This window comes from Podarcis raffonei, chromosome 6 (assembly GCF_027172205.1).
Source record: "Podarcis raffonei isolate rPodRaf1 chromosome 6, rPodRaf1.pri, whole genome shotgun sequence".
In the NCBI taxonomy this organism is placed as follows: Eukaryota; Metazoa; Chordata; class Lepidosauria; order Squamata; family Lacertidae; genus Podarcis; species Podarcis raffonei.
Window position 1 is genome coordinate 48628723 of NC_070607.1, and position 24379 is coordinate 48653101.

Genomic DNA, 24379 nt, shown 5'->3' on the forward strand with positions numbered 1-24379 from the left:
AGATTAAATACTTGGGATTCTGAAATAGCCGCAGGATTGTGGGCTAAATTTCAGATTCTTAACATGTAGACTCTTAACTACAATCTCAACTAGTAAACCAGATTTCAGATCTCCAAAACTTAATACAGTACAGGATACTTCCCTATAAATAAGGAGTGATTTAAGTGCCTGCCAGAAGATGTCCCCAGAGAGTTGGTAAATGGCTGCTTTGTATCTTGCAAAGGACAAAGGAGACTGTACAGAGAGCAGTGCTTGAGTTTGCTTGAGAGTAAGGAACAGCAGTACATACTCTTCATGCAACAAGCTACCAAAATCCTTAAAGTTCTTCCATCACAAGGCAGCTAATATGTTTGAAATAGTGCTAAATATGTTTGAAAACAATTCTACCTCTGAGATGGATCTTCTCTCCCTTATCTTGTTCTTCTACAACAGTGCAATTATTAGTGTGTCTGCAGAACTAAATATTACTAAATATTAGCTTTTACTATTGGAAAGGGGGTTGATGGTTGTAAAAGCTGATAGTGTTTTGAACTAACTAGTCTAAAATTATGTATTTATATCTACCTGCACAAAAGAGCACTATTCTCAGATAACTGTACATTATTTAATGCAAGCAGGGGTGCTTTCTCACAGCAGTATTTCTGCTGATGGTACTGTACTAAAACTTAAGAAGCTCATATGTGTTTTTACTTGCTTTAGTTTGTAAAGTGTTTGCTCTTATTTTGATTCTGATCTTTCTTTTCTGTTCCTATCCTTTATTTGCCTCTGTTTAGATTGTACATTTTTAGCAATTATGTGGTTTGCTTCCCAGCTTGTAAAGTAGCATTTACATTGACTGTGCCACAAAAATAATAAATAAGTAACACAAATGTCCGAATCTGCACCATACTTTCTATATGTTACTTGTTTAATTGTAAATAATATGTTGACAAAATATACAAATCTGTGGCTGGATGGGAGAAAATATCATTTCCTCTCTCTTGAAAAAGTAGAACTGTGTATGTGTGTGCATTTTACATCTATGGTATTTACCACTCATACATTAAAATAAACTGAGTTTCAGAACAGATTTTAGTAAAGGCTGATGTAGTCCATAAATGGAAGTGGGGACAAGATCATGCTGTGAGCAGCTGCTTTCCTGTATTTTTTAGAGCAGGTATATATTGGCTGTGCACCTCTATCTTTGTTGTTGTTTTCTTCCCTTTCATTTAAATATTAACTAACTAGCCATTTTTAAGTAAGTAGAATTGCTACACCATTCTCAAAGGATTTTAATTCCAGATACAGTACCTGTAAACACTTAAATTGTTCACTCTTTTGAACGCTAGATGTCACCATCCTTCAGTGTTTCATAGCACTGCCCTATACTGTACTGTGTGGTCTAAACCACTGAGCCTAGGGCTTGCCAATCAGAAGGTCGGCGGTTCGAATCCCCACAACAGGGTGAGCTCCCGTTGCTCACTCCTTGCTCCTGCCAACCTAGCAGTTCAAAAGCACGTCAAAGTGCAGGTAGATAAATAGGTACTGCTCTGGCGGGAAGGTAAACGGCGTTTCCGTGCGCTGCTCTGGTTCACCAGAAGCGGCTTAGTCATGATGGCCACGACCCAGAAGCTGCATGCCAACTCCCTCAGCCAGTAAAGTGAGATGAGCGTCACAACCGCAGAGTTGTCCGCAACTGGACCTAACGGTCAGGGGTCCCTTTACCTTTTTACATCTCTTTTCAGAAATAAGTCTCACTGAGTTTGGTGGGACTTGCTCCCTGGTTGGTGGATACAGGACTGCAGCCTCAGTGTACTCACCACAAGGCTAACCACAAAGTCTGCTGAATTCAGAGGGGCTTACTCCCAAGAAAGTAAGGTTGGGATTGCAGCCAGGGCTATTATTAACTGATCTTCTGATACTAACAGGGATATTTAAACTTGAACCAAGAACAAAAACATGCGAACAACCCCAAATGCTGCTAGAGAGCTGCATAAAATTCCTGAGAAATTTGATTTGTAATCTGGATATCATAGGACCTAGCAGAAAACAGAAATCTGACTTTTATAGAGAAGCCCTGATGGACTATGGCAACAACGCTTTGTACAGAAGGGATCTATGCCTTTTCATAACTACAACACTACATACCACATTTTTTCCCTCTTTAGAATTCACCCACCCTATTGATAAATATTAATTGAAAGGTGGACGGAATGTATCCTTTTAATTCACCACCTCAGTTATGAGTACCAAGAGGAGCATACTAAGAGTGGTTACAATGTATTATGGGATAACTGTTTTGCATTATGCTAGGTGCATAATCAGGTAAGTCTCTGCTGCTGTGGGTATCTATTTTGAGTTGGAAACCTGAAGAGAAGGGCAGTTATCATGTTTCAAAGCTGTAATTGATATTTTTGTAACACCAGAGTACAAAGTGCTTTGCCGTTCTTATTCTGTTTATCCTCACTGCTACAGTCAGAAGCAAATTAGGATTGGAGTTAGTGACTTACCTAAGGGTACTCAGTGATCAGGAACTGAATTTATGCAGTCCACTGCTCCAATATTGATTCAAAGTCATAGTGGTATAGTTGGTACATTGATGCATGAGGTTTTCTTCTTCTTTTGTAGGTGTAGGGTAGTCATATTACATATGTGCATCATGAAGCCTAGCTGTTTTAATAGGACACATAAATAAAAATGATAAGTTTCTTAAATTATCTGCATATACCAGTCATAACTTTTGGTTGTGACAAAAGTAAGAGATGTTCAAACTTAAAATTTGAACCATTGTAATGTCTTTTGCATGGGCCAGTACTTGATGACTATTTGGAAGTTGCAGCTGTTTAAAAATGTGACTTTCTAATTACTGTCTATCACTAGCCACTGGGGGGCATGGTGTGATATGGGAAGTGTAAAAATATCTTCATTGGTTTCTACTTCTTCTGGAAATAATTAGAAATACTGGTTTCTAAAGTCCTAAGTGATCCAGGATCAGGTTACTTCAAGGAGTGTTTTCTCCTATGCATATTCACTCAGGTGAATCCCTGAATGAATCTTATAAATCCCTTTCCTTAGTGCCACATCCACTAGGTTGTGCACCTTGGAAGTTAGGTTGCTGGCAGGTGAGAACAAAGGCCTCATTAGGGAAAGCACACCTCGGTTTAAGAACGGTTTCGGTTCAATAAGAGACTTCCAGAACGGATTAAGTTCGTAAACTGAGGTACCATTGTAGTTGGTTGCCGTCCTTCTGTCTCAGGAGACAGTGGAAGAGTGCACCATCAGGGGTGAAGTCAGATCATTTGAGGGTTACAGTGCTGATGCAGCTGTAGAGACTGATATGAGAGAGACATGTTTTGTTGCAGGTGGGGCAGATGAAGGCATCTGGTTGTGCTGATGCAGCTGTACCATGGTGTTTCTTCTTTCTGTGCTCCTCCCAGTGATCATTCCTTGACTGATCACTGCTGTGGATACACGACTTGTCTCCAGGCACTGTGGGTCATCTGCGGGGAATTACCACACAGCACAGTTAATGTTGCCAGCCTTCTTCTCACATTTACATACATCTTTGTAATGCACTTCCTTGGGGATCCTGCCATTTTCCATTCTGTGGACATGACCAAGCCAGTGTAGATCTTGCAGAGACAGGAGTGCAAACATGCTGGGAATGTGGGCAAGGCAACTATGGCAATACCAAGATGAAGGGTTACCAGGTTTATGTGTTGAGCGCACAGTTTTATGGCAGTGAGACCTGGGCAACTTGCACACACCAGGAGCGATGCCTCAACGCCTTCCACATGTGCTGTGTCAGGAAGATTTTGGGCATCTCATGACACAGTAATACACAAATTAACCATTATTATTACGCGTGCACGTGTGTGTTTTTATTACTAGAAACGCTGCTGCATATCCAAACGCCCACTCAGCAAATCTTGATCCCACCCCCGTCCAGCGCCCAGGCAGTTCATGACTCTTCACTGTCTCTCAGCACTAATTAAGGTCTGAGCCCGTGTTGACAGCTGTATTATCCCTCCTCCCGGGTAAACAGTTTAGAATTGGCTCCCAGGCTTTGCAGTCTCTGGTAAGCACATTCTCATTGGCCTGACGCCCTGTTTATCATCCGCCTTCGACTGACGGCCAATAGTTCTGAAGCTCCCCTAGCAACCCGCCTTCTCCTCCTTCTCACCCCCCCCCCGTTCGCTCTTCCCCGCCCTTTCGCAGGCTTCGGCCGAAGCTGTTGTTGCGCTTGAGTCAAGCTGGCCTGTCACTCAAGCGCTCTTTCGCTAACCAAAAGGCGACCCACACCTCGACCGTGCTTAAGTCTTCGATATGATTAGCCGCGTGAGCCGCCAATCAGACTCTGGTCCATGCGGATTGGCGGATATAGAAGGGGGAGGAAGGTTAGCTCCGCCCTTCTCCGTCTTGTGGTGGCTTCGAGCCAGACAGGCGACTCAGTTGGTCTGCAGCGGCCGCTGGACTGGTGTGAAAGTGCGCCGTCTCATTTCCTCGGCGCTGCGGAGGACGGTGGGCGGGGGGGTGGGGAAGGGCCCGAGGCCGCTGCGGCCCAGCCTTGCCGTTCCCTCTGGAAGAAGGAGTCTCGGGTCGCCCTGTCTCTGCGCCCCCTCGCCCCGCCCGGACGTTCACGGCGGGGCGTTAGACCTCCTTCCCCGGCTGAAGCGCTGCTGGAGTCTTGGTCGCCTCCCAAGGAGCGGGTGAATATGAGCCGTTTCTGGGTGCGCGGAGCCCACCGCCCCTCCTCTCTGAGGCAGGTAAAGAAGAGCGAGGTCCGGGGCGAGCGCTTCGTGGGGGCGGAGGAGAGAGAGGCTGGTTCGCGCGTGGGATGCGGGGGGGGCTGTGGAGGGGGGGTGACAATGAGCCGGGAAGCGGGGATGGGATTAGTGGACGGGGCCCCCGACGGCAGCGAGTTCTGAGGCGCGGAAGGAGCGTGGGAAACGCCCCCCCTTCCCCTTCCCACCCCCTTTGTGGTGATGTTGAGGAACATGACTGTCGCAGAGTGAGTTCCTGAAGGCGGGAGCCTGAGGAGCGAGGCTGGGGGCCTCTTAGGTAGAGAAAGGTTGGGGGGCTGTCCCGAGTTGTGCATTTTGTGGAAGTGTTGTGAAGGAAAAGTGCAAGGGCAGGAACACTAGGGCGAGGAGATTCTTTAGTAGTTTGACAGCACTTTGGAGAACTCCCATTCTCTCTTCTTTCCCTAAAAAAAAAAAAAAGCCCTAAAAAGTAATGCAAAGCCTTTCTTTTGGTCCCCAATGGGAGGAACTGGTCAAAGATGGAGGAGTGTTTAGCCACCTGGCTGAGGGTGTGAGGTAAAGATGATGAAGGGGAAGGGGGGAGATTACTTCCTTGCCTTTTTCTTTTTCTCTCTGCCAGCCTCCACCATGCCATTTAATGCCCAGAACTTTTGAAGTAATTAATCTCATCATCTTACTGATTTTGGTTCAGAAGGTTTGTCTTTGCTGGGATGCTTTGAAAGATGCAATTGGAAATATCCAGCGTTGCTTAATCCCAGAGCTCTGCTGCTGTTGCTTCTGGGTAGTTGTTTCCATGAAAAGGGCTGCTCTTACTTGAATGGGAAAGTTGAATGCTCACTGTGATGGTTTAATTATCGTTTTGTCTTTGTTTATGTTGCACATGGGTTTGCTTTTAATGGAAGGTATAATAAACTGTCGTATGTAGAGTAGGACTATATACTTTTTGTCACTTATTTAGGTTGTTGATTAATTGCCTCTGAAGTTGACACACTTTTTCTTTGACATTGTTCCTATAGTTTTTGTAAAGTTTGTTGTTGAAGTTTTCTATTTGTTAGAAAGCTACATAGAATTCAGTATCTGCAATTCTGAATAAAACATTTTTTTGAATTGCACTTGAATTCCAGCCCTACCTTGCTTTGTAGATCTACAAAGTAAATAAGACTTTTGCAATTTAAAACCTGAGATAAGGCATTCAAAGGCCTTTTACATTAGTGTATGCATCATAGATACTTTCATTGTTTGTTCTTGGTGTGAAAGAGTGAAAATGAAGTGTGTGTCACATGTCTCACCATTTCAATAACATTTTTTCTGCCATTTCTCTTGAGTTTAAAGAAATGCATATTAAAGAATAATGGCTATATTAAATATATATATATATATATATATATATATATATATTCTACAATATTTAGTGTAAGATGTATTACTTTTCTGAGCGAGTATACTGTTCATCTAAGCATTCTTTTATAATAGTGGTTTGCTTCACTTCCATTTAGAGGCAAACTACTACATGAAAAGGGGATAGAGCAACTCCCTTATGATGAAAGATGACACTATTTGGGACTTTTTTAGTTTAGAAAAAGGCAAGTAAATGATGGCATGATAGTGATGTAAAATAAGTATGATGTGGAGAAAATGAATAGAATAGTTATAGGGAATATGATAGTAGACGGGCGTTCTAAAGGACAATATTGGTTGCAAAAGTGTAGATACTGTATAAATATTTTTCCTAATCTAAGAATCTGTACTCTGGTTTTCTATGAAAACTTGGCTATTTGAGTTTGTTTCCTAATATATATGATAGGTTGTGGCAAGAGTAAAATAAAAAAATCCCACCAAGGAAACATTTGCAATAACAATAGAATAGGAAGGGGACAATGGGCCATTCTCTGTTGGCATTTTGGTTTCTGTCTGGAATTACTACTTGCATATGCGCACAGGAACTTTGCATTTTATATACTGTTTTGCAAATTGATGCTTTAGAAAAGAAACAGCTTTGTGTAGAGGATTGATAATGTAAACCAGCAGTCGACTGTTCTCAGGCATCTATGTTCTACTGAAATGTTTTTAATTTACAAAGTGAGACTATATACATGGGACCTCTTCACAGTTAAAGCATAACTAATGTGTATTAAACAATCCTGACTATGCACTCGTATTTAAGAGCATAAGGCCTGGACCCTGGATATGATTCAGTACATCTAGTCTAACACAGTCATAGGACATAATGGTAACAGCCATATTCTCTTATCTGTCACCAGTTTCTTGTAATTGGTGAGATATGTGGTCTCTAACTGTATCTTGTGACTGGTCACTTGTGAGGTCCTTATTTGTAGCCAAGCCTTGCTTTGTGTAACTTAGGGCATTTCCTGGTGATTTAAAAAAAGGAAAACAGTTTTGATGTTATATTCCAGTCCCAGTCCAGCACCAGCAATGCAATGTCATGTCTCATAGGATACATAAGGGAAGCTGTGCTCTGGCGGGATTGCCTGTTCACTGCTTTTGCCTTTAAAAAAGAGTGCATACTAGATAGGGGAAATTATACATAATACAAAAAATATGTAGGGAGGTAGCTTGCTTGTGTTTCCAAGTTTGTAATATTAAACAAGTTAAATGATCACAGCAGTAAGTATTGTTCCAGGCATAGGCAAACTTGGCCCTCCAGATGTTTTGGGACTACAACTCCCATCATCCCTGACCACTGGCCCTGTTAGCTAGGGGTGATGGGAGTTGTAGTCCCAAAACATCTGGAGGGCCAAGTTTGCCTATGCCTGGTTCAGCCAGTTAATCAGTCTAATTTTTAAAAAATGGTACGGTGTATGTAGAGCATTTCCATCATGAGAGTTGTTGTGTTGTCTTTTGGATGCGGGAAATGATATTTCGCTGATGGCGTGCATCTCTCGGATGCTGGAAATGATATTTGGCTGATGGATATAGCAAAGGGGATAAGGGATTGGTTTCAGGCATGAGAGTATTGGCGGCGAGCGATTGCTCGTGTGGTGGTTAGGCATTGGTAAGAAGGGATTAAGAGGATGTGGGGGGGGGAGGAACGCCATCACCTCCCCCCAGTGAACGAAGGGTGGTCCGATAAAGAACTCCGGGGGGCGTGGCCCTGTCCGAAGCCTATGGAGGTGTGGGCCAAAGGTACGACCCCGAGCGGTGACCCCCTAGTTGACGTGCCTCAGCAGGAGACTCCCCTTCTATGGTGTTAACCCTTCCCGTGTCTCCAGCAAATGGGCTGGAGCCGGATAGTCGATAGGACCAATGCCTAAGCCAATGCCTCTCATTCCTGAATTCAATAAAGTTGTGGCGTAATTCGCCCATTTAACCTTAAATTATGGTGTCTTGTGTCTTTATTTATCCTGGTGGGGGGCGGGAACTCGCCACGCAACTATTTGTCAGTGAAAGGATAAGTCTGGAAAGGCTCTTGCGGACTTGCATCTTGATAGCAGAACACATGCTGACGTAAATGCATATAGATTGCACCTTTCCTCTATAAATCATGACCTAGATAAGATTGCTCACCAATGATCAAACAAGTTGCCTGTTCACTTTTTTTATTATTATTATTATTATTATTATTATTATTATTATTATTATTTCAAATGACTGAAGTGTAGAACCCTTATTAATAATGTCTTCAGCTGTAGCACATGGATGGAATGCAATGTTGTGCAAGTGGACTTTGGCTTGCGCAATGTCCTCTTCTTTCCCAACCCTCCAGAGCAGCTTTGGAGGTGCAGGGGAGAGAGATGGTGGTGAAGTAAATGCATATAGATTGCACCTTTCCTCTATAAATCATGACCTAGATAAGATTGCTCACCAATAATCAAACAAGTTGCCTGTTCACTTTTTTATTATTATTCTTTTTTCAAATGACTGAAGTGTCATTGTTGTGTGAGCAGAAGTCTGCTTTGCTTATTCACAGACAACATTGGATACAACCCTGTGTTTAAATTGCTATGTTTGCACTTCTGTAAGTGTTCTGTAGGTGCCCAAGTCTGCATTGTTGTAAGCCATAATTCAAGAGAACAAAAATATTTTGAATAAGCTATGTCCACTGACTTTGTCATGCTTCCATTGTGGCTTTTGTTAGGTTCTGATATCCTGTAAATTGAAAAATAAAAGCTGACAATGACTGTTCCTTGTGTGGATGAATAACAAAGCACTATCTGTCCAATTTCCTTACCCACAGGGCTAGGCTTCTGCTCATACTTTCATTTTTCCAGAAAGTCTGTCTTTCCTCTGGTTCTGCAATGAATCCTTTTGTTGCCTTAGATTTGCTTATGCTGGTAATACTCCTACAGACATGGATTCCTTTTAAAATTGACAGAGCTATTCTAACCCTGGCTGAGCAGCAGCAGGGTGTGATTGAGGAATGGAACCACCGTAGCCCTGCTGCCCCTGCTGTGTGCAATGGAAGGTGGGGACCAGGTAAAACCTGCTCTGGTGTGGCTGTCAGGCCTAGATTGGGAACTAGAAAATTCTGGACATGTTCAATCTCTCCCTGTCTGGAATACCCAGTATGGGGTTTTCTACAGGTTACAGCTGGTGGAAATCCATGGGGTATTATATCTGCTGGCCTGCACTTTGGGCAGGCAGAATGGGAATTACCTGAAGCATCTTGTGTAGGTCAGGATAATGAGATAGATGGGCCACTGAGCTGTTCAATAGTTTACCGTGTTAGCTATTGCCCTCCAAGTGTTTGGGGTTACACCTCCCATTAGCTCCAGACAAAACAAAGGCAGATTATTGCAGGGGTCTGGAAATAAAAAGTTGGCTTACTTTGTCCTTTGATCACAATCAAATATTTTTTGAAGTCTAGAATGCTCTTTTGTAAATGTCAGCTCTTTTCATGCATCTTGGTAGGAAAGTTACACACAAATACACCTCCCATTTAAGAACTGGCATTCCCAAGTATTTCTGTGCTCTACAACTGTTTCTGGAGAACTTCTGCTCTCTCCCTTCTGGAGTAAACCACATGGCTAGCTTCTATTAGTATATGCTGTAACTGTAGGCATATCTGAACAGGAACACAAGATTGAAGAGGAATAAAAAAATAAACACCTGGTTTTATTTGTTTTATCCTGGTACATTATCTTCCTTCAAGGGTGCTCAGGGTGGCTTATGTGGACTATTTTATTTCATTCATCCCATAACCTTACAAAGCAGAGTGGGAGATTGTAATTGTAACTGACTGTAAGTCATCTATTGAGTTTCACATTTGGGTAATTACAACTTTACAGTATATCCAATATGCTGGCAGGTTTGGCATTCAAAAATATTATTTTTAAAAATTATTGGAAATTGATATGCAGTCACGTAATTGAAATAAAATAAAATTTAGCGAGGAGCTTTCTGAAAACATGTTCACTTTAAAATCTGTCAAATTGAAGGGGAAAAATATTTTAAAATAATTACAGCCTCTGAGTTATCAGGGCATGTACAGGAATGCTAAAAGGATTTACAGGCCCCTATTGTCTTGCACTGAGTAGTGCATGACTGCCTCCACTAAAATACAGTGGAAGGTAGTGATTGTAGAGGCAGGAGGGTGATCAGGATGCTGGTGCACAGCTGTTGATTGGACAACTGATGCCCTTTGACTTTTATGCTGTCCTGTTTTCTTCAGTTGTAGGAAGAGAAGAGTGGTTGCATATAAGGAGAGTTAGGCAGGTGGTAACAGAAAAATGGGTTGAAAGAAAGCAGAAGGAAATAAGTGTTCAAGAGTAAATTAAAAGGGAAATTGATTTGAGGAATTTAATGTTTGTAGCATAGACCTTACATTTGCCTTGTACAGTACTTTGTTCATAGCCTTGGGCAATTCACTTGTGTCAAACACATTTGCTTGTCTTACGTAAAATGTTGCAATAGCAAATTTGGGGTTCAGGCCCCACCACTGCTTTGTATTCCATCTAGTTCAGCATCCTGTTTCCAGCAGTGACCAATAAAACGTCTCTGGGAATTCAAGTAGGTCATGAGAGTACTGTATCACAGTTAGCCCTCTTCTTCTGTAGCATTTGGTATATACTGCCTCTGAACACAAAAGATACATTTAGGTGTCATGGGTGCAGGGCCTGAGCAAGTATGAAAACTTTTGGGTAGGTAGAAGTGAATAAGGGGGATAGTGCATGTAGTTTGGGGAGAAACATGTAATGCTCTCACTTTTTGGAAGACACAAGCTGCAATTCATGGTATACACACTAATCCATCTTCCACCTTCCTCAGTTGCACTAGAGAGATGTGAAATTCAGTTTTTGGGGGGGCATCTTCTTGGGGAGGCAAGCTAGGTCCAGATTAGAGAATTAGGATGGGCAATTGTAACTGTGTTCTTTAATTTGGTTATAGTAGTTGAAAGTTCCCTACATGTTAACTGGCACAAGCACTGAAGGAATGAATTCTGTGTGAGGTTTTTTGTTTGTTTGTTTTTGCACCACAACTACGTTCCAAGATTAAAAATACCAGTCTGTCTGGTGTGAAGTATAAATTTGAGACTCCCTGGCTCCATTCAGAAAGTTGATGCCTGGTCACTTTATTGGGTTTAGACTTTGCTTTGCTAATGTGAGACGTCCTTTTATAATGTGAATTAATTTCCACCAAACTAGTACACTATGTAGTGACAGGCTCTGCCTGAACCAGAATAGTACAGGGTAAAGAAGGTCACCTCTTGGGACTGATTCCATCTGTGGGAAGTGAGAAATATGATAGTGCTAGCTAAAACTAGGAGTTTTCTTTTTGGAGAAGCAGTTAATCACTGACAGAGGCTATGCATTTAAAATACTTCACAAAAGGTAAGATGTAGAAGATGCTGATACCGCATCTTCAGAGCATTGTAAAAAGTGATAATTTGTGGGTGAAAAATTTCCCTTGCCTTACAGAGAAAGGTGGAAGCAAGATAACCTACCTATAAATGACATACCAAGGCAATCCAATAGATTAATACAGTGGGCACTAACTTTTTTAGACCAGCATTCACATCTTAAATTTTGAGAAAGTCTTGTGGTCATCAATCACAAGATTTAACAATATTTATGTTGATTGATTGTTGTGATACCTCTGGCTACCATAAGGAAGAGAGGCATAACACACCACCACCATCATCACCATCATCATTTTCATTTCTATACTGCTTGGCTGCCATGGGGGCAGGTGAGCATGGCAAAACCCAAAAATCGGGCGGGTATAGTCATTGCTGCTCCTTACCCCCAGAAATTCTGATTGTGGAGATTAAACAATACTGATTTCCCCCCTCAAATACAATGCTGCTGCTGATTTCTATTGACAACAGGGAGCATTCCCCAGTACCAGCGAAATGTACAAGGTGACCAAAAAATACGGTGGGGGTAGTAAAGCATGGAAAGGGTTGAACAGGCTGATTTGGTACAAAAGCAAATAATGGTGTCTGGGCATTTACCTCATATCTCTTATTCTGAAAATGCTATAAAATCTATTTAAAATGAAAACTGGGAATCTGAGGATCATTCTTAATTCTGGGGCACCAGATAAGGCCTTCATGGGCATCATGGCAGTGACCGCTAGGTTAGTGGTTGAGTGGCCTTGTGAGTCAATTGCTACAATTCTTCTAGGTAACAACATAATAAAAGTCCTACTGGGTCAGGCCAAAGTGGCCTACCAGATGCCTAAGAAAAGCCTACAAGCAGAACATGAGGGCCACGGCATTCTGGCCGCTTGTGATTCCCAGGAACTGCTATTCAGAGGCGTACTGCCTATGACAGTGGGGATAGAACATAGCAGTCATGGCTAGTAGCCATTAATGGCCTTAAGGCTCCTATAGTCCACCTGCTTGTTTGGCATTCCCCCTAATTTGCTTGCACAAAGCTTATGTGGCAGATAGACTATACCTGGTATTTACTGAACACTTGTTCTGATTTGTTTATGGGGCAGTTTTATCTCAATGAGATTTCATTCTGCTTACATATCTTGGTCATCATTTGTTCATCTTACACTTTTCAATGTGTTTTCCTCATCACTTAGTAATCTGCAGAAAGTCTGAGTTTTTAAAGTGGATCTGTAGTGCTACTCAGAGGACTTTAATTAATTTTAATTGCACAAACCTGAAGTTCCTGTGTGCCCTTTAATCTCTCTTGAAAAATACTAACAATCTTCCATGAATTTGTCTGATCCTTTTTCAACGCCATCCAAATTCATGGCCATCACAAATTCCATAGCTCCGTTTGTCTGTACTGACTCTTCTAATAACCAGAATCATTGGATGCCCCCAAATTCTAATACTATGAGAGAGGAAGAAAACCTTTTCCTTATCCATTTTCTCCACTCCATGTATAATTTTACACCCCTCTGTTATGCCCCCCGTCTTTTCTCTAAACTAAAAAACTCCCAACTGTAAACTTCAGGTGAAAATATCAACTACGGATCAGTAGTGCAACACATTGCTGCTGGCTCTTGAGAGAGCTCTCCCTTGAATCTCTGGGGCAAGCAGGGATCTCAGCACAGCACAGGCACAGCTGCAGAGAGCAGGTGGCACTGTGGTCTAAACCACTGAGCCTCTTGGGCTTGCTGATCAGAAGGTCGGCAGTTTGAATCTGCATGATGGGGTGAGCTCCCATTGCTCTGTCCCAGCTTCTGCCAACCTAGCAGTTCAAAAACACACCAGTGCAAGTAGATAAATAGGTACCACTGCAATGGGAAGGTAAATGGCGTTTCCGTGCACTCTGGCTTCCATCACAGTGTTCCGTTGTGCCAGATGCGGTTTAGTCATGTTGGCCACATGACCCAGAAAGCTGTCTGTGGACAAACGCTGGCTCCCTCAGCCTGAAGCAAGATGAGTGCTGCACCCCATAATCGCCTTTGACTGTACTTAACCATCAGGGGTCCTTTACCTTTACCTTTTTTATGTTGGACTGACTGCATCCTCACCATGCTGAGATATGTGTGTGGAGGATTGCTTCACTATTCATCGTGCTCTAGCTGGAATGGGGTGCAAGGATCTAGCACATTCTGAAATTAGAAGTTTAAAATGTTAAACTATATTTTAAAAATTCAATTAAACACTGTGTGTGAAAGGAGAAATTATTATTTTCTTTCACTTATGAATCTCTTCCTGTAGGTCAAAGTGACTTAGAGAATAATAAAACAGTTGCACATATAAACATTTAAAACAATTGCATATATTATAACAACACATAAAACCAGTTTGAACTGAAACAGATAGCAGTTAGTATAAAGATTTTAGAAGGTTTGTTGAAAGAGGAACATCCTTAACAGATGCCAAAAAGACAAGAGAAGGCAGCAGTCATTTGTGTTCAACCTTGCAAGCAAATATGCAACACTTTAGTATCCCATTACAGTGGTACCTCTGGTTGCGAATGGGATCTGTTCTGGAGCCCCATTCGCAACCTGAGCAGAACGCAACCCACGTGTGCACGGGTTGCGATTCACCACTTCTGTGCATGCGCGTGACGTCATTTTGAGCATCTGTGCATGCGCAAGCGGCGAAACCTGTTCCGTTACTTCCGGGTTGCCATGGGACGCAACCTGAAGCATCTTTAACCCGAGGTATGACTGTAGTTCACAATATTAATACAAAAAAATATTTTTTTTTTCCCTTCCAGTAGCACCTTAAAGACCAACTAAGTTAGTTCTTGGTATGAGCTTTCATGTGCATGCACACTTCTTCAGATACACCTGATACATCTGAAGAAGTGTGCATGCACACGAAAGCTCATACCAAGAACTAACTTAGTTGGTCTTTAAGGTGCTACTGGAAGGGGGGAAATTTTTTTTTGTTTTGACTATGGCAGACCAACACGGCTACCTTTCTGTAACACGATATTAATGTTATTGATTTTTTGAGACTAAAAGAAAAGGTACCCCAAGTTTTGCGAAGCTAACTTCTCTGCTCCCCTAGAGTCAATTCTGACCACAGATTGATTGCAAACCTGGGATCAAGCATTGTGCACCTTTTCCCCTTCACATCCACCCAAGTAGAATTATACTTTTATAGCTTCATCTTGAGCATTCTATCAATAGATTTGGGACAAGAAAATGGTTCAATTCTTTTTCCTTCATTTTTAGTATACGGCCAGAGAGAAGAAAAACAAATTGAGCACCTAGGATGTGAAAGCTCCTCTTCTTCCTAAAGGAACCATATTGTTTGCAAGATGGATCGGAGTAAGCGAAATTCAATAGCAGGATTTCCACCACGCTTGGAGCGCGTTGAAGATTTTGATGGGGGTGGCGGAGGCGATGGAAACGCGTCCCAGATGGGCAGAGTTTGGACTTCTTCATACAAGGCCTTGATTAGTGCCTTTTCAAGACTTACACGACTTGATGACTTTTCTTGTGAGAAAATAGGATCTGGTTTCTTCTCTGAGGTGTTCAAGGTGAGTAGACTGACCTTAATTCTCCTCTTTCCCTATTTTTCATATAGTAATTAAACAAATTATGAATGAATATTCTCTTGCTGTTGGTCTTTTGACTGTGCTTTGCCTAAGATCACTGAGTAACAGGGACTTTAAATGCCTTGGAATATTTAACATCTATGAGTATTTCTGGAAAGCTTAAAGTACAGTGAGATGAGACACCTGGTTGGCAGCTGAGTAACATATCTATACTAAATACATGAATACATTTAGATTTTTTAAGTTGGAAAGCTTGCAGAAATGTGTATGTTTTATTTAAATATCTAGCTCTATTTTTCAGACTGAAGCAAGGTAACTTGCAGGCCAAAAATTAAAACGTCATGAAACTGTAAAAACAGGAGGGAGAAAAGATTTTAAAATTAAAACCTCATCCGTTGGCAATCCAAAAGAACAACATATATTCTCCTTCACTACTTGGGATCAGAATGAATTGGTAGCTAAGCATAAGATCTTGCCCAATGAATTATGATCTTCAAGTCTTTTTCCTACCTCAAAGAATGGTTTAGTAATATCTCATTACTGGACCACTCCATGAGACAGACAATTCAAATTTCCTTTGCAAGTTTAAGTTGCAAGACAAAAACCGCACTTTCTGACCATATTACATTTTATAGACAAAACATTACAAGTCTGAGGAGATAAGACTGCCTGAGGAAATAAGCCAATCTTGCAATCTTCCCTTTTTACTGACTGGATTAGTTTCTTATGCACCTTTAGCCTCTGGTCAGTAAGAAGAATTATTTGAAGTGTGCCCCTTGCCACTTTTTAATTACAAGGATTGAGGCTGCAGGACCTTGGTCTATGGCAGGGGTCGGCAACCTGCGGCTCCGCAGCCGCATGTGGCTCTTTTACACCTTTGCAGCGGCTCCGGGGCGGATACTAGCGAGGGGAGGAGGCGCATTGTGCGCCCCGACACTCCCCACTGTGGCGGGCGCTGTACTGGCTGTGACGTCGCATGGGGGCAGTGCGTGCGTTAATCACGCACCGTCCCGATGTCACCTTCCCGCCCACTGTCAGCTCGGAGGGCAGCAGTGCGCATGCAATGGTTTTGTGGCTCCCAGTTTTTTTTTCTTCGGAAACGGGTCCAAGTGGCTCTTTTTGTCTTAAAGGTTGCAGACCCCTGGTCTATGGTATGAGTAACCCATTAATGTCATTGAACTCTCACTTTCTCACTCTCACTCTTTTTCTTATCTTGTCCAATGGCATAGCAATACATATTACTTAGAGCAGATGTGGGAGTGGCATAAGCTAAGTTCTCTATCTACATGGTCCACTGTTAAATGAGGTGAAGAAGTTTAACAAGTTTTCTGCATGGCCATTTTACCTATTCAAATTTTGATTTACAGCAGACATTCTATATTTAATGTCTGAATATATTGTTCTAATTGCATTCCAGTTTGTGTTGAAGCTTTACATAGTATGTACCTATTGTGAAAATTACTTCATAAAACTAAAACCCTGGCCTAGGCTTGTGTACTATGCACAAAATTGTGATGCTATGCTTCTTCCAGAGAAAACAGAATAATCCTCAACTGGATTTTGCCCATATATAGAATTTATTGTGTACTCCAGTTATCCTGTTGCATTTAGTAATGGCAATAATATTTAAAGCAAACTGCAGTTGATGAGGTGTAGATAATATGGGTATGTGGGGAGAACTTACTGTGGAGCTTTTAGCTTCCACAACAAAAGCCTTTAATGCTTGAGCTTAAAGAGAGCTGCCATATGCCCAGTTCCTTTTTCAAAGAAAAACAGAAATCTTCAGAACAAGCAAGGCTTTTCCATGTGTTTTTGATTCTGGATATTTTGGGTCATACCCATGACAATGTAGGCCATCTGGGAAGTGCAGTTTGTGCTGAGTATGTTATCCAGCAACACATACATCTATGGGAGGCTGCTTCTGCCTTCAGGTTTTGTTTCAATATCTTTTTTCATTAAAACAAACCATAGTAGGAATTCATGACACAGAAACATGACTGCATACACTTGCCAGGCCTAAGCACTAAATTCCCACCTCCCTGTGTGTCTGGAAAAGCACACTTGTGCATGTTGGGGAAAGAAAATGCTACTTTTCAGCAGCAGCTGCTCATGTCTTATACGTGAGTTGGTGTTCCAGAGTGTCCTTCAGTCCTGAAAGGTTTTGAGGGTGGTGGGGATGGGAAGAGAAAAATCACCTGAGTTCAAGAATACGGTATGTGTCATTTTGGATCCCTGCTGTTGCATTTTGCATTTGTTTTACTTCATTTACTTCATTGGTCAAAGGAATTGCTACCAATATCTGAGAAGAGAACCACGTTATCTTCAGAGTTTTCATTGTTTAATGAAGGTCCGAGCTGCTTCTACATCTTGGAGCTATTTATTTTCTTTTAAAAAAACTGTCAAACCATCTATTTGAATAGGAACTTCCACTTATGACCTATTCCAATCCACTGAAGAACAAAAACAACATATTTGAACATTGCCTACTTGCTCAAAATAATTGAGGAAAGTTGCTAGAACAGGGGTAGATAACTTGTGGCCCTCCACGTGTTGTCCGACCTGAACTCTCAACAGTTGCAGCTGGCATAACCAGTTGTTGTGGGTGGTGGGAGATGTTATGAGGGTTTGAATAGTGGTGCAGTTTCCTCTCCTTTTAAAATCTTCTTTACTGGGTCTTTTCTTTTATATTTTAATTATGTATTTTCCTACTGTATTCTGACCTGACAGCTCATGGAGAAGAATCATTGTTTGAGCAGCCTAGTTTTGGATTTTAGTGTAGTCTACTCTGAAATGGTAGACTTTATACATTTTTTGTCCAGTCATATATGTGCTTGTGTGTGTGTGTGTGTGTGTGTTTAGATTAACTTTGGGAAGCACTTGTAGATTTTCAGATTTTCATGAACCATAGTTTGGTCTTCTGTGCATGAGAATGGGGGAGGGGGAACACTGAATTAATAACTGAGATAGCTAAAGACGAGGCGGGGGAAGAAATACGAGAACAAATTAAAATAAATGACAAAGCAGCAACTGCTGAATGACTGCATGGCATACAGCATAATATGCACCTTACATATTATAAGGAATCAACTTCATTTGGGAATCAGTACACTGAGGATTTGTATTATGCGCTAGACTGAGATTCTCTAACTTTACTCTTGGGAAGTTACTTTTAAAATATGATATAAAGGCAAATAAAATCTTAGGCATCTTTCAAGGCCATAGAGGTTGTCCCACCTGGGTATACAGTAGTTGAAAGGTGCTGCATTGCAGTTTCCCATTTACAGGAAATGCATCTCAAGGACAGAAGCATCCTTTTTTAGTTAACTGCTTTAAAGAAGTATCATTTTTTAGTAACTGCTTTAAAGAAAAGTGTGTTGCTGTAATCAAAGTGAAGAACATTGTACATGTATTATTTAGGAAATGTGGTACAAATTTAAAACAACTGGGAAAATGCCAAGTGTTTTCTTATACAATGTGATTTTAAGAAGAAAAGGCACTATTTTGAAAATTTGGAATACAGTGAGGCTTAATAGGGTAAAATTATTATTTGAACTCTGCCTAATAATTGTAGAATCTGTTGTGTTTGCTATTCTCCACATTTTGCTTACATTCTGAAAAGCAGAGTAGTCCTGTAATTTGTTTGCATGTTATGTTTTGGATAAGAGTTGCTAATACAGATTGGGAAGAAGAGGTGGTTACATTGACAGTTGGAACATGAGGTTTGCTGATGTAAACATCCTGCAGCCACAGTTTGTTCCTTTTTGCTTGTGCAAGTTCATGTGAATTGTTTCCAGAATTTGAAGAGGAGAGTTTTCCTCTTAAATCTAACTAAAAGGGACAATCTTCTGAGGACTATTTGGGGTGTGTGTGTGCTTTCTGTTTTCCTTTTCAGGCATTTTTTATTTTTAAAAAGAAAGTTATTTCCCCTTCTGTTGCTGTGGAAACCTCTGTTGGTGTGATTTGCAAGTTATGTGCTTATCTTTGGTTATAAAAGTATTTATATACCTCCCTCTCATAAATCATCAGGTCCAGTAACATAAAAACATTTAAAAGCAAATAAAGCAATTCTTTAAATGACTGGTAACTCAAGGAACATTTTATATTTTTTATCCTTATTGACTTGTCTAAGTGTAAATCTTCTAAATCAACTTAGTTTCGTGTAAAAAAATGAGCAAGTGCTTAATTGTGGCTTTTGTGACCATAATAGAGATGCTTTACTGTGGTCACCAGGATAGATTACTTTAATAAGCATTGATCTTGGGAATTCCCTGAGGGGAATGGCTCCATAATTGCATGTTTATGTTGTGTACCATCAATTACAGTTAAATGTCTTATTTTACCACTTAAAATCCACTGGAAAATGAAATTAAATATTTAGCAGGCTTCCAATTGAAATTCCTTATCTAATAATGCAGCCTGTAAGTTTCCTAGTTCAATGCATCAGTTCATTTATGTGTCATGCTTCACAGCAGAGTTTGTGGAAACAAAATACAGTATGCTAATACTGTGAAAAAGGAAGAAATTTTAGTAGCCTGGTATACAAAATGTCCAACATAATTTCTATCTAGCTGCATTCGAAGTTTTGTGAGAAGAAGCTCCCTAAGCTAGTACAGTACAAAGTTGCCCAACCTTTTCCTGAGAGGTCTACAACCTTCAGAAGCAGGTTTAAAAACTGTTTCTGTGAAGGGTTTTCCCTTGCCATATCTTGTACAGTATGGGCTGTTCCAAGGCTCATTCTGACTTTGTGCAATTTTGCCTTTATGCCCAACCCCCGGTAACATAACCCTCATGTAAGTTGCAATTGCCTTGTAATACTTAATGCACAGCAATAGGCATTTGTAACCAGCTACCCCTACCACTAGTTTGTACAGCTCAAATACTTTCCTCTTTTTAATTCTTGTGAAGAAAAACTCTTGTGAAGTTTTTGTATTCTTTAAGCTGGAGAGGTGTAAAGTAGCTCAAAGACAGTTTTCTTTGGGTTTCCTTGGCATCCTTTCTTTACCTGTCAGTCTGATGGGGTGTCTTTTTTATATTTATCCTTTCAGTATGTCTGGCTTATAACTAAGAAGAAAGGGTTCGAAATTGGAGGTGAATATTCTTCCCTTGCTCATCTCATTACCTAGTATAAACAAGAATTCTCAAATTGCTTAACTATGAGATATACTAAAATGATTGTAAATTGAATTTCCTTTTTTAATAACCAACATATAAATGGTTTCTGCTTTAGAGACCAATATTTTTCTCCTGTTTTCTAAAAAGAAAAAAAGTTGTTGATATAATGCTTATTTGTTTTTTCTAGTTTCTGCAGATATGTTTGGCAGGAGCTATTTTATATATCGATGAACTTTTGAAGGAGTGAGGGTAGTCTGTGTGCTGTTTTTTCTCCTCAGCATTTCATTTGACAGTGCTGTTATTTGTTGAAATAACCCAGAAACATTGAGGGGAAAGTGAACACTGTGCAGATTAAACCGAAGTCAATAACTTAAATTCCTTTTCCCGTGATTGCAGAACATAGGGATTATATTCAGCATTTTATATGTGATATGTCTTAACAAATACTGACAAATGTATTTCTAATATAAAAGCATGCTCCTTTCTGTACATGCTATAGAAAGCATTTACATTTATCACAAAGTTAAAAGCACCCCACTCTCCATGCAGCCCAGTAGCAATGTAGTAATTTCTTCTCAAGAAGTCATTTCACAAATAATGCTTTTGCTGTTATGCATGTGCTTTTCATTAGTCTACTCCAGCACTAGTTGCCAGTAGCCTACTGATGAATGACTTGCACTCCATCTTCTCTTCAGATTTTTTTTTTGGGGGGGGGGGCAAGGCTTGACATAAATGCAGCTTCAGTTCCAGCAGAAGAAAATGCACATAAAATTGATCTTCTGTTAAGCATGTCTTCAGCCTACTTTTAAAAAATTAACCTTCTAAAATATTTGGCAGGCTAACTTTTTTCTTGGGTATGCGGATTTTAATATAGGACAATATACAAATTGTGTTTCACTGGCTCAAAGCTATGTATAGTGGGAAATATAGTGTGGAACTACAGGAACTTAAAAACCTGCACAATATATTTGACCAGATTTGAAAGTAGGACAAAATAAATGTATGTACACACCATGGAAACAATCAAGGATTTTACTGCAGAAATAGAGTAGCAAATGTTTAGTTAATTGATTACATTAATGTTTCCAAGTTGGTTTATAATCAGTTTGCTTGTGAAAAAAACAACCAGCTATGGATCTAAAGTACCCGTGACACAAGAGAAGAATAGGTATCGGGCAGGTTTTTCAAGGCTCTACATAAATCAGGGTGGGTTAGAACGGTCTTGTTCAGTGTAAATGCCAATAACACAGAATATGCAGAGAAGGCCTTCCCTTTCACTCTATACGGTCAGCATTGCAGTGCTGAAAACCAATTTGATTTGATTTGGTTTTATCTTATTTGGTGATTACTATATGCTTATTGTTGCACTTTTTACTTTTATTGCTCAGACAATTTTTGTTGTTCAGTCCTATAAATGACTTAATTTGGTAACTCAGATATGAGAACTTTGGACTTTGCAGGATTGATTCAAGTCTGTGGGTTATTTACAGTGTGTCACAGAAACTGGAAATTCTTCCACTTACTATTATTGGTTGCTATGCTCAAGAGTCTGAAAGTGACTAAAAATAGTAGTGAAATACTCTATACTACAGATAAAAAACAAAATAATTAAAAGTAAAGCACAATAAAAGGCAATCAAACCATAAAAGCTATCCTTCTATCCCCTAACGTAAGTCTAACCACCACAAATAGCCCCCAAAGAGGGAAGAGGGCACAACGAACTGCTGCAAATGAAAAAAATAACAACACTAAATTATCTTGAAGATGAGAAGCATTCTCTCATCTCCACACTTCAGACAACTGCTGGAGAGGGCACTCATAGAAAGGCCTTTGACGCTCTTCTCAGGGCATAGTTGGGCTCGTATGGAAAAATTCATTCTGTAAGGCATGAAGTCCTGAGCAGTATAAGACTTTATAGGATAAAACTAGCACCTTGAATTGAGCCCAGAAACTGCTTGGAAGTTAGTGCAGTTGGGTCAGACAAGGTATTATACATGTGGATTATTTTCTTTGCTGTGGCACTGGCCAACCTGTGATTCTTTTTGGAAGAATCGCATAGAGATGTGAAAGCCTGGGGAAAAAGACAGAGCTGTGGGGCCTGATCCCCCCCATTGCTTTCTGCCCTCCCTCAATTTTGCAGAAACAAATAGGGGGAAACTGAAAAGAGGGACACAACTTTCCCCAAGTTTTTCTGACTTCCCTAATTTTTCTGACCTCATTTGTAGAACTGCAAAAGAATGAAGTAATGGCTTTTGCTACATGTTATGGTGCTGATGTGAAAACTTCATTATGTAGAGACCATTTCTAGCATCCTCCATGCAATTAAAGATTAAGGGTTTTATCCAGTGTCAGTGCAGCTCAAATTAGAACCATCAAAATGAATGGGCACGACTACCGGTAATTTTTTTAAAAAAATGATATTTATTAAGAGTTTCAAAATTACAAAAAAGAGAAGAAAAAAGAAAAAAAGAAGAAAAAATACATAAAAACCAATACAACAACACAACAACAAAAAAAGAAAGAAAAATACAAATCCCATATTACATATCTTTATCTTTCATTTGCTTGTTTCCTTGACCTCCTCACACCTCCCTTTTTGTGTTCTAGCTTAATTAGTTATTTCAGCAAATTCTTTCCATCTTTCTCAATTTTTATTGAATAATTTATCTTGACAGTCTAACCTATTAATTAACTCAGCAAATCCTTTCCATCTTTCACCATATTCTGTTATTCAATTTGCCTTACTTTATTTAACCTTATCTTACCGTAAAATACCTTAAAACTTAAAACTTAATGCTTATTTATACATAACTCCTTATATCATTTCTACTAAAGCCAGACAGTTTCATTCCACCATTTCCCCTAATATTCATTAATTTTACACTAATTCCCAAAATAAAAATTTTTCTTTACAGACTTTCTTCCAATTTTCATCCAACGTCCCTTCTTCCTGGTCTCGGGTTATGTCAGTCCTTACTGTCCATTCCATCTAGTCCATCAACCTGGTAATCTTATGTCTGAGGCGCTTAAATCTCTTCCATGCCCCTTCTGCAGATCTTCTTCTTCTTGTTTATACTTGCACTTTTCCTTGTCTTTTGTTGGTCTCTTTCTTGATTTCTTTCCTTTCTCATTGAGGAGTAGATCTCTGGGCGATTCCAGCCCATAATTATCTCCATCTCCCCTCATCAGACCAGCCCATTCCCCACAGTCCCACTCCCCACAGTCATCAATGTAATCCAAAAAATATTTAACAGCATATTTCAAAGTCCCTCCAAAGTTAAGAGCCTCCTCAACTCCAGGCTCCCCCTGGCCCACTCCAAATTCAATCTTCAAAAACAGCGGCTTATGCTCCTGCAGGGCCTCGGATCTCTCCATTTGTATTACTTGAGGTGCAACCGCAACCTCCTCCATTATCATCTGCCCTTGCACTTGCCCAGTCGAACCAGTTTCCTGAGTTGGTCCCTGTATGATTTATGTGTCAGTATTCCCTGTTTGTCCACATTTACTGGCTACAACAGTCATCAAATCCAACTTCTCATTCATCAAATCCATCTTCTCATGCAACTGCTCCAGCAAAGCATTTGTCTTACAAAAAGCAAGCACCAAAACTTCCAACACATTTTTATTCAAGGTCAAAAGACTGATCCCACGATCTTAATCTCGCAGCTGTAAAGTCCCCAAGTAGACTGCAGCAACAATTTGACAAGCTCCCTCTCCTGCAGGCTTGAACAGTCAAATTCCCCCCCCCTTTTCTCCTGCTTCCAAGGGGGTTTTAGTGGTTATAAATGAAGGAAATTTCGACCTTTACAAACAACTTTCCAGGCTATTGGCTTACAAGGTTTTTGCTTCAGTCTATTTACAAAAAGCGGAAGGCGGACTTCCTGTTTTGAACCTTCCCGCTTCGGTGCCAAATTAGAGTGTTTCTTGATCCAATTTTCCGTTTCTACTCACGGGTACTTGTTTAGAGTCCAATTGTCCACAGGAAAAAGTCAGCGCTCTCCGGCAATGGCTATGCGGCTTCCCTCCGTGAAAGTAGCAATCAGTTCGCAGCACCACGCTGCTCACCCCACTTCTCTCCAGAGCCCCAAAATGGGGTTCCCCGCGAGTAGGGGAGGCGCTCCTGGTGCCCTGCCGAACCCCACGTTC

The 24379-nt window shown here is 40.6% G+C and overlaps 1 protein-coding gene across 5 annotated transcripts in view; it reads left to right on the top strand.

The window, feature by feature from the left end:
• Window positions 1–4437: 4437 nt before the first annotated feature.
• TESK2 (testis associated actin remodelling kinase 2) overlaps window positions 4438–24379 on the top strand; it is a 56316-nt gene continuing 36374 nt past the window's right edge. The window contains exons 1-2 of one of the 5 annotated variants that reach the window (XM_053392615.1): window positions 4438–4745; window positions 14796–15103. In XM_053392615.1, the coding sequence (XP_053248590.1) occupies window positions 14882–15103 (222 nt within the window). In that variant the 5' untranslated portion in view covers window positions 4438–4745; window positions 14796–14881. Of the gene's footprint in view, window positions 4746–5247; window positions 5298–14795; window positions 15104–24379 lie in introns of those variants that run through there. The other 4 variants (XM_053392611.1, XM_053392612.1, XM_053392614.1 and 1 more) reach the window with 4 other exon arrangements.